General features: G+C 52.5%; 1 protein-coding gene across 9 annotated transcripts in view; it reads right to left on the bottom strand.

Moving 5' to 3' along the window:
* Nucleotides 1–5,980: 5,980 nt before the first annotated feature.
* The window catches only part of MGA (MAX dimerization protein MGA), a 63,742-nt gene continuing 58,664 nt past the window's right edge, over nucleotides 5,981–11,058 (bottom strand). For all 9 annotated transcript variants that reach the window (XM_040602519.1, XM_040602515.1, XM_040602518.1 and 6 more), the window contains one exon: nucleotides 5,981–10,501. In XM_040602519.1, coding sequence (XP_040458453.1) covers nucleotides 9,201–10,501 — 1,301 coding nt within the window. In that variant the 3' untranslated portion in view covers nucleotides 5,981–9,200. The remainder of the gene's footprint in view (nucleotides 10,502–11,058) is intronic.

The raw sequence follows: 11,058 nt of genomic DNA, 5'->3' as shown, positions 1-11,058 counted from the left end.
TCCTACAAGTACCTACAACCTGGCATACAGATAAGGCAACTACTGACATTGCCATGACAACAAACTGGGTTTACGCTGGCGCTGCAGCTTCCTGCAAAGAGGAGTCACATTTCCTTCAGCAAAATGTTCGCAAAAAACTAGCGAGATTTATAGCACTAGACTCGTTCAAGCTTTATTTTCAATCTGATGAAAGAATTAATAGGTTATCAGCTCGTTACACAGTTCATTTCTGCTTCTGTTTCATTATTATTTTTTTTAAGATAGAGGGGAGAAAATTACATGCAATCTTGCAAAAAGAAGATAATTACATCCTCCCCCTTGGGGAGACAAGCAAAGTGGCTTCAGCTAATTCTCCCAGCGCCGGGGGGAAGGCAGCCCGTCAGCAGCCGGGGCCAGCCGCATGTGCTCGTCACAGCCAACCCAGCACCATAAAACACACTCCTTCGACATTTGCCCTGTCATCCTCCTAAGTAAAAACACATGAAGCAAAACGTTTCCAACGCTTTGCTCAAATACTGTAAATGAAATCGCAATGGTGGTAATTGAGAGTTGAAAAGAGGCAATTCCTAGGCAGCAGCACTCCCGTGGCACAGTGTCACCCACCCGGGGAGCAGTGTCGGGGACCCACCACCTGCAGTGGGCCGTGACTGGGGAGCGCTGCACTCACCTGCTCCTAAGTGCCTACGGGCGGGGGATGGGATGTGTGAGCCTGCCACCGCCACCACAGCTTCTGCTGGGGAGCCCGGGGGCACCACGGCTCCCACGGCGAGAGCTCTGCCGCCTGCCCGGCCTGCCCCACACCCGGTGCCGGCTGCGCATGGAGCAGCTCCGGAGGCAAAGGAGCGCTTGATTTCCTGCACGCTTTCCACTTGCGCAGCCTGCCTCCCAGCTGGAGCCAAGGAACTGGCCCCCTGGGACCCACCTTCAGCCAGGAATAACTTCTGACTTGAGGCGATTTTAGTAGGTCACCAAAGCCTCTGGCTTTTCCCTTTGGCAGTTGTGTCTCTCTTCCTCTCCCTATGAAAATCAAGTTTTCTTTCAAACATGAATGTGCCCCTTGTAAACCGATCTGCAATATAATTATTTTCTCCCTTGCTCAGCAAAGTTTGTGAAACTGGACATTTTCCTCCATCAAAGCCAGACAATGAGGCCTTGTCTATGCTGGAGCACGGTAGTAAACAATTCCCACTGTGGCTGCCATCAGTTCAACTCGCCTGGTGGGAGCCATTTATTAAAATTTCTTCCTGGAGACTAAACCTCGTGGTTCAAGTTGATTGCCCCATATGTCAGAGTCACAAAACATTTGTGGGGTGAGATTCTGCAGGAAGATGTGTCTTTTTTTCTTTTTTTGTTGCCACGGATACTCAAAAGCTGAGGAAGCAAGCTTAAAGCTTTGAAAGGCGGCCATGAGCTGAAAAGGCTGCTTGAGGCATTTTTTAAAACCAGAGTCACCGTAACCTTTAAGTGAGAGCAGTGGTCGAGGAGCAGGAGTTAATCATTCCTGTTGCAAAAGATTTGCAGGCGCCTCCTTTTTCCGTCATGCTTTTGCAGCCAGTCACCTCAATGCAAGCCGTAGCACAATCACATCAGATCTAAATCATTTTAAAAAAAGCATCAAAAGCAGGAAAAGTCCCCCTGCTGTTATCCACCTCCTACACGGAAACATTCACGTATGCTTGGACTTTGCTGAAGCTTGGCCCATCCAAATTTATCCAGCCCCATAACCTGTCCCAGCCCCTCAGAGAAGGGCGAGGGGCCGTCAGCGGGCCCCACCGCCGCCCCCCCGTGCCCCGGACCCAGCGAAGCCCCAGCCAAGCAGGCAGCTGCCCCTCACCCCACACCTGGGGGGCACGTTCTGTGGGGGCTTCCCACGGGCTGCCCGCGCCGGAGGGACTCGTCCAGGCGCTGCTGCCTTTACACAGCCGAGCGTATGGAACGTGGCTCCACCCAGGCCCCACAGGGACACTCACAGTTTATCGAGCCGTGTTTTACTCCAGCTGCATAACGCTTTATAGTACAGTCCTGGTCCAGCACGTCTCAGACACCAGGCGCAGCATGAGCTAACGCATTGTCAGAGCCCAGCGCTGCCGGTGACTCAGGCTTCGGCACGGACGAGGCTGCCTGGCCGAGAGCTGTGCTCCAGCACGGGGAGGGCTGAGGGCTGCGGGCGGCGCAGCTTCATCCGTGCAAAGCCACAAGCAGCTCCCGCGCGAAGGGGTGGCTGTAGCTGCCGCTTACCCAAACGGCTCTGGGCCTCGCCCGGTACAGACAGAAACCGGACATCTGCTCACCGCTGGGTCCTTCCTTCAGGAGAAAAGCAACTCGGCAAGGAATGGCAGATCCCCTCAAAACTTTTATCGTTGCTTTAGGACACCTCAGGCTGGAAGATGTGTGACTAGAGGAGCACAACTGGCAATCCCTCATCGCGCATGGGGCAGGGTGAGCCGGTGGGAAGCAGCAGGCTCACTGCGACGCTGCTGCCCGGCCGAGCCCTGGCTGCACAGATACCACCCGCGGGGGGAGAGGTGTGCGGGTGCTGGTTGCAGGGTAAAGCCCGATCGGCAGCACTCGGAGGGAGCCAGGGTACAGCTGGAGAGACACGGCACACGTCTGGGCTGGTGCTATCAATCTGCTGTTTGCAGCTTAGCGGGTACTGGACCTCCGCTCACTGGGACCAGCAGGACTGCGCTGTACCCTCCCGTGCTGGGAGGCTGCCCCAGTCTCTCCCTCAGAAGAGAAAGCCCAGCACTGGCGTACCAGTTGACCTTGAGCCAGAAGGCGAGTGCAGCCACAGGCCTGGGCTGCGCAGCGCTGCTCTGCGTGCGCCACAGCAGGCCAGGGTGGGTGTGGGGAGCAGCAGGGTCTGAGCCCTTTCCCTTATGCAGAAGATGGGGACTCAGAGGTGCCGGCCCGAGCAGGCAGAAAGACCAGTGGAAGAAGGGGAGAAAGAAGAGTACATGTCCCTCGGGCCAAGAGCAGCTTGTGCAGCTCCTACAGCAGGGTCTGGCACTCAGGGCACTGCGGAGGCACCAAGAGACGGGTGGTGCAAGAGCTGGCGGCAGCTTCCCTGCTTGCTTCTGCCAAAGTACCCCAATGCCTCCAGCACCAAACCACCCTCCTCCTCCCGCTGCTGCAGGAGACCCCGGCCAGGCGTTCAGCCGGAGGCTACGGCTGCAAGCGCTGCTGCAACACCATTCTCGGTCCGCAGGAGGAACAAGGGTGCCCTGTCCTAAAACCAGCTGTAAAGCTGCTACCGTCCTGCGAATAGACCTGTTAGTCAGAACAACCAAGTAGCTACAAATCAAGCAAGTCTTCACCGTATTGTCATGATGCAGAAGGTCCAGGGGAATGGGGGCGGGGTGTCGTCGGTCAACTGGTCCCCACGGCCTGAAAACACATCGTGTCTTTTCAGAAACCAGCGAGCTTTTGTCATACGTTCATCCTCCCGTTTCATGTTTTATGTAGACTGGGTACAGCACAGTTTAAAAAACTAACTGCGGCCTCTGTTGTAGCCAGCTGGTGACAGCACCGGGCTTATTTAACATTTTTTTCTGCAAACAATCACAGATGACCGGACCCTGGAGTCCAGGGATCCAAGGCCCCGTTTCCAGGCCCTTTAGCACCTCGGCAGCGGAACGTTCCGTCGGGCTGCGGGCTGGGGAGCCCCGCTGCTGCGGGCCGGCGCTGCGCAGAGCCCGGTGCCCGCGGGGAGCCGCCCCGCAGCCGCCCGGTGCCCGGTGCCGAGGGCTCGGCGCGGGGAAGGGCCCGGGAGGAGCCCGGGAGCCGGGCCGGCTGCTCTCGGGGCCGCTGCGTACGGCGTTAAGCACAGCTGACAGCGGTTGTCACCGCCAGGCGGCCGGTGTCCCGGCCCCGTTTCAGCCGCTGACGAACTGCCCGGGGCAGCCCGGAGCGCCCTCCCCGCCGTGTCGGGCGGGGGAACCGCGGGGCCCGGGGCCGCTGCCGCCCGCCGGAGGGAGGGAATCCAAACCCGGGGGGACAGGCCCGTCCCTCGCCCCCAGCCGGTGCCAGCGACACCGCGAGCGCTTGCCCAGGGGACCCTGCCCGTCCCCGTGCGCAGGGGGCCGGGGCTGCCACCCCCGCGCCCAGGAGCGGAGGCTGCCGAGGCAGCTCCGAGGGAATCGCCTCCAGCTCCGAGTCCCTCCGGTTTGACGCCCGGTACCCGCCTTTCACCGGGGGAGCGCCGGGGCCGGCGGCCGTAACCCGGGGGCAGCGGAGCCACGGGGGAGCGGCCGCCGGGGGCGGGGGGAGGGGCAGGGCAGCCGGCTTGTGCCCCGACCCCGGCACCCACCGCCAGCCAGCGGCTGCTGGGCGCCCGGGCGGGCTACTGGCGGCCCCGGGGGCCGGCCGGCACAGGGCCCGCTCCGGGCACGCTGCAGGCCCTGTGGCTACAGGCCCGGGGCCGAGGGGCTTCCCGGCGGCGCAGCCCACCGAGCCCCGGTGGCCAAGCACAGGCTGCGCCTTCCTCGTCCGCAGGAAAGGACGCCCGGGCAAGCGGAGGCCCCGCACCTCCCAAGGGCACCGTTCCGTCCCGAAATGCAAGGGGGGCATCGCCCTGCCACGGGCCCCCGGCTCCGAGAGCCCCCGGCGGGGTCGCGGCCGAGGCCGGGCTCCGCTGCACCCGCAGCCAAGCGAACCGCAGCGCCCGACACCGTCCCGGTCCGCAGCAGCAGTTAAAAAGACAAAAAGATGACACACCGGGCCTGAGCCATCACAGATGGCGCCACAATTCCTCCACTGTCAACATGATCCCAAATGACAGTAATTAGATTCTATTCATGCTAATTATGGACAAACTGGTCCTCTGCACACCTTCCTGGGTTGCATTTATGGACTCCAATCTGGCCTTAAGATCACTTGCCACAAAGACTCACTGTGAATTTCTTCATCGCCAACTGGTCAATGAGCTTGTTTGTACCGTCACCTGCGTTTCCAAGAACACAATGAATGTGCTGGAAAACGCACACACCCCCAGCACAGGTCACCACGGGACCCTGCTGGCAAGTCCTTTCCATTGCAAGCCTGACTGGACGCACTTATGTTCCTCTCTGTTCCAAAAAGGAACTTTACCCCTTACAATAAGGGGTCATGGGATGAGGCCTTGCTGAAGGGTTTAATCAGCAGTTTTCAGAAATACATTACCTGACTGCATTGCCCGTTTCCCGTTTTCACTCATTCTTTCCTGTGAGATGATCTTCCTCTTAAAATAAAACAAATAATTCTGCAACATCTCCTTTCCAGCCCATCACTTACCCTCGTGTGTAATTGTATTTTCTTTCCCATTTCTCATTGTATTTTCTTTTCCCAGCTCTGCAAGTCAACCTTGGCTCATCTGTAGACAACATAAGAAAACCCAAAACAAACCAAAAACCACTTAGCAAGTGTGTTATCTTCCATTTAATGGGTACAGAAGCAATAGGTAGGCGAGTTGTTACAGGCATTTTATCTGTTTCTTCTAAAAAAAGCATCCTCAGACCTGCTCCCCCGGCAGCTGTGCGTACAGCCCCACGGAGGGGAACGATACAAAGGATTAACCTAAGCTGGGGTTGGGGCAGGGAGGGTGAAGAGTGATTTTATGCGGGCTGATTTTATCTGGGCTTAGTCTTCAGCCATTGGGTTTTTTCTTGTTAGGCCACGACGGGATGTTAACCGCCCTGGCTGCGTGCTCAGGATGCGCTTTGGTGAAAACAAAGCCCCTTTGGTACCTGTTCTGCATTTCGCAGCCACAATCCCTTCTTACAGCAGGTAACGTTTCCTGCGTCCGGCTCAGGACTGACAAGAGAAATCTCCTCCCTGCGGTCCCGATGCCTCGAACCAACCCCCAGATGCCTGCCTTGCCAAGACTTCTGCCTCAGAGCAGACGTGTGTCACTCGCTCAGGTCCAATGCCACGTGTCACCAGCAGCACACCACCGCGCCACTTCTGCGCCCTCTCCCTCCCTGTAATAAACTTGCAAAGCCAGTTTCTAGTCGACCTCAGTTGGTTTATTTTAGTTTTACACTTTGTCCCTCACATATAGTTATTTGAGTCCTGTACTGTTAAGATTTCTACAAAAATATCAATTTTTCAAAAGCAGAAAAGAGGGAAAGATATATTTTAATATATAAAAGGAAAAAAGCTAAATCTGACATTTCATTATATTCTTAAAAACATTCCAGTCTATTTACAGATGTGTAAAAAACAAAGAAAATCTCCGGGTCTCTTGGTCTAGTGAAAACGTGCGCCTTGCAGGGGTTTCCTTTCTTCTCCTGATCCTAAAGTCTTCTCATTACATGTCACACTCTTGCATTATTGCCTCAAAAGACAGCATAGGTAATTTTTGAAAAGTTTGTTCAACACCAGTGGGAGCTTGAGGGAGGAGCGAAAAAAGAGTCAGCGTTTAAACTCAAAGCAAAAAAAAAACCAAAAAAAAAACCAAACTGCGGACATGAGACTGTGGAACAAGGGGAGCAAAGACGAGGAACATTTCAAACGCGCTTTGTTGCCTGGCAGAACCCATCACAGATCCCTCCCAGAACCGCACCAACTACCGCCTTTTGCGGCCAAATGTGGTGTCTGTTCGTAGTTAATTCAGTAATCACATTCAGGAACCAAACGTTTTTGCTGCCAGCGTTACACAGTACGTTTCTACTGCAGTCGAATTCTTCACTGCCCAGTGCCAAACAGGAAACACATCCAGGCGTTTTCCACTACCTTGATAATGGGCAAATACTCAAAAGTACAGCATTTATTTTAGATAATGTTCGAATGGTTTTCACGTTACAGCGTTCTCTGTCCCACAAAGTATGCAAAGCACACGTGCTTCTTTAAAAAAGCTACTCGGGTACGATTAGCACACAATTCCGTGATTAAAATCAGCCTTTTGGAACCACAGAAGGATGAGGTGCAGAAAGAAAGGTCAGGGATTAGGAATCTGAACAGCATCGCAGCACCGTCCTGGCTGCCGTTTCACACGTAGGAGGAACACAGGGCCGTAGGTATTAAAATGAGCAACTTCAGCCTATTAGAAATGCTCAGAACCAGATTTCCCAGATAAGTGAATTTAAATCTGATGCAGTGCTACTAAACTCGTTCAGTTACTCCAGATTTCCACTGGTTTAAGATAAGGTTAAAATTCTTTGATAATAAGCAACGCATGTCTAAATACTTGATTCACGTTGTGAATTCCTTTTTCTAAGGCATTCACTGACAACCACACGACCCTGCAGGACACTCATGCTGACCCATACTCCCCTCTTCCAAATCACGGATGGAGGACTTGCATCAAATATTAAACCAGTAAATACGCAGAAGGCAATGAACACGACTGCTTTAAAACACGCCGTTCAGAACGGCCAGGTGAGGAACCTTTTGGACGTGGGCTCTGGAGTAACTGTACGCAAACCCAGCTTGAAGGGCTTCTCCCCTCTGCAGCACAGTATCATAAAACAGACGAGGAAACACCCCAGGTATGTGTACCCCCGACGGATCCCACCCAGACAGACCCGGAACACGCGGCTCGCGGCCGCACAAACGCTGCTCCCCACGCGTGGCAGAACACCCCTCGCAACACCCGCACAGCCTCCGCGCTGGAGAGAGCAAATCCCTGCGTTACTGCCAGAGATGAGGGATCTGGGGGGTGGGGGGTGGGCACCCAGCTGCCGCTGCTGGAACAGTAAGACAGGGGATTACATTCCTAACAGAAATCGAAATGCACCACCCACCAAATTCTACGTCATTTTCATGGCGACGTGTTTTACCTTTTCGGAGCAGTTAAGAAGCCCCTCAAGCGCACCATAAATCATATTTACAAACTTGATAGGAAAAGATTGTGTATACACTCATTAACAAATCATCTCTCCTAGGCTGAAAATTTAATTTCTCAAGAAAACTATGAAAACAAAAGTTGTGTACAAAAATATAAATATCTTTACAGTCTGCAGGCCCTTCACATCCAACAGCTGAACAGTGAAGAGTATCTACAGGTTATTGAGTAAGCAGTGGCAGAGAAGAATAAAAAATACATCTTGTGATTCAATACTGCCCTATTTCCCTGGTAATGAGCATTTTTGTTGACTTTTTTTGCTATACACAACTTGTGCAAACGCAGTGAGAAACCTCTGAGTACCTTTCCTGAATTTATAAAGAAATGGAAGGTTTGGAAAGATATTCACATATTTTCATATGTACATTCACATATACACCTCGCTCATTCACACTAGGCTACAACAGTCCTGAAAGCTGAAAGTGTTCTGTACTTTTACAAAGCAACGCTTCCTATGAACATTCCTAGCCACCGAATACATCTCGGAGAACGACAGGAGGAAAGAAAACAAGAACTGGGAAAACACTCAAGCTATTTCAGCAATGTATTTAAAGACATAGCAATAGGGTGGCCCAAATCTGCTTCTGCTCCTTGTGATTTTTCCTTCCTACGCATCAAAGGAGGGAGTATTCGTATAGGGGCAGGAGGTGACAGTGAGGGTTCTTTTTAGTAGTTTTATTAAAGTTAACATACTGTCCTACTTCTAATTACACTGGGAAACGCGATTCCCATGTAGTGAGTTATAGATGTTTATTAAAATCTTCTGTGCATAAGCTCCTAAAGAGAGTCTCTGCCAGAGAACTATCTAGCACCAAAGAACAAAACCTTTCCACTGCAGCCCTCTGCACAGTCTCAGGTTTCCCTTCCGCTGCTCTAGGTAACAAGTTTGAGCGTAACCGCAGTCTCATTTCTGCACATTCATCACGTTCTGCAAACACTAAAACCAGCGAATGTGAACAATCCCATTTCTGCATAGATAATTTGCCTGGTACAAAACCAAGTAATCCAGATTTTCCCCCCCAAACAAGACAGCTGCCTCCCTGCGGGGATGTGTGTGTCTGTCTCTTTCAACAGCCCAGATTTCTCAGTCCTTTGACAAACTATTTGTGTGAAGGACCCAATTTTGGAAGGATACCAGTGCCCAGCAATGGTTAAGGACCATCTTTGTTTTGCGAAGGGGAATGAGAACACCCAGAATACAACCATGAGGTAAAAATGCATAAAGTTTCATAGCACTTATTTCTCAAGCTGGGGCCTGCCCTCAGACGAACAGAGTGCTGATGCCATACAGAAAACGAGCGCTGCAGACAAGGGAGGCTGCCGAACTCCAACACCGCTCCACATCTCCATTCCAGTCTCTGATAAAAAACAGATGCCTTTATTTGCCTGCTGAATTTGAAGGCAAGGTCCCAGCAGTATTCAGTTTCGTAACCACAGGTGCTAACATGGGCATCACTTTGTTATCCTGTCCGTCTTGAACAGTTGTGGATAACGAAGTTTTTGCCCCACTGGGTGCCAATTTTGCAACTACAGGCGCCAACAAGGGCATCACTTTATTACTCTGCCCTTCCGAGTCCACCGGCAGAGTTGCCACTTTCAATCCAAGCGGCGCCAGCTTGGGCATGGGCCTCCACAACGCGTCAGCACTCCCGGCTTCTGGGTTAGTCTTCATCTGCAAAACCGGTGGAGTCACGTTACTGGCCTCTGCCAAGGTCGTGACGGTTTTGCCATTCCCGCCACTGGTTATGGACAGGCTGGGAAGCGGATCCTTCATTTCGGTACCTATTACTATCTTTAAAACGTCTGCTTCAGATGAAGGCTCCCCAGAGTTCTTGTCCCCGTCAGTAAGGTCATCATCTGCCAGGTGCAGCAAGAGGGGACTTATAGAGCCACCACCCTCCGAAACTTCAGCAAGGTCCTTAAAACTGCCTCCCAGATGGCCGAACTGGAAGGCAGACCCATCTGCAGCACCGAGATCACTGGCTGCCCCCCGACGAGCCTCTGCATCCTCATGAGAGAATTCCGAGTTGAGGGTGCTGGGCAGCTCCGACATGGCTGAAGCATCGTCGTTCAGCTGCTGGTTGAGGAAGGCGATCTCATTGAGCAGCGACGTGAGGGTTTCATCCGTGTCATCGCTCTCCTCTATGCTGCTCAGTAACTCGCTTGGATCCAGTTCTGCTTCCTCCATTGCGGACGCTACTTTCCTCAGTTCCACTTCTATCCGGGAATCCTTGATCTGCAGCTTGCGGAACGGCAGTTCTTTAGATTTTAATCTTTCCCCTGCGGAGTCACCGTCCTTCTTCCTGGCTTGGCTTCCTACAAAGTCACCGATGCAGAGCTTTTTGCCAAAGGACTCTGGAGGTTCCTTCGTGGATGACACGTTCCGGAGCTGTGGAAAGGCATCTTTATTTTCAAATAAAACTTTTGTGGGGCCTGTGGTATTTCTTCCATCTCCGCCGCTGTCTCCAGCACATGGTTTGGCTTTTTCTTCTGAAAGGACACTACCGCTCTTTCTACTTTCAAGGGGTGTTACAGCCAAGGATTTCTCACAAGCCTGAGTACCTGCAGCTGTCGTTACATTAGAATTTTTGCTTCTGTTCAGGTTTAGACTCATGCTTCCCTCACCAGCCAGCGACGTTACGTTAACAATCTTGGGCATCATGAAGGAATCTTCGCTTTCTGCAAAACCAAACAAAGCAGCGTCTGTCAGGATCCACGTTAACTGCAAGGTAACTCCTAATTAAATATAATTTGCTCGCACTTTCAGGTCTTCCTCACATAAGCTGCTATTCACAATTTAAACTGCTTACACAGTTTTGGTCAGGTGAAGCCTTAAAACACTAACAGCTTAACGTTCAACTTGCAGAACAAGAGCAAGCTCCACAGCCGCCACCCCAGAGCCACCCGCCGCGTCCCCCCTCCAGCAGGCAGGCACAAATGCCGCTAACTGTAACGCTTACAATGCAGCTGGGGACACACAAGGAAGTCAGACAAACACCGGTTTCTCCCTTACTGTTTGGTTTTTTACGCTTTACTTTTACGCTCACATTTTGCGATAGCGGTTTAGTGCGCAATCCCACAGAGGCATTTCAGGGACTACGCCATTACTTTTTGCCTCCACACAGTTTCCTATTTGCAGCACACTGATTTTGCCCAGCCCCAAACCCGCAGCGAAATTTCCTTTTCCGTGACGACCAAATGACTACAACGAAGCAGAAAGCAAGTGGCTTGCTTTG

Source organism: Falco naumanni, chromosome 7, assembly GCF_017639655.2.
Source record: "Falco naumanni isolate bFalNau1 chromosome 7, bFalNau1.pat, whole genome shotgun sequence".
NCBI lineage: Eukaryota > Metazoa > Chordata > Aves > Falconiformes > Falconidae > Falco > Falco naumanni.
The sequence above is the reverse complement of the archived record's forward strand: the minus strand, read 5'-3'. Positions and strand labels throughout refer to the sequence as shown.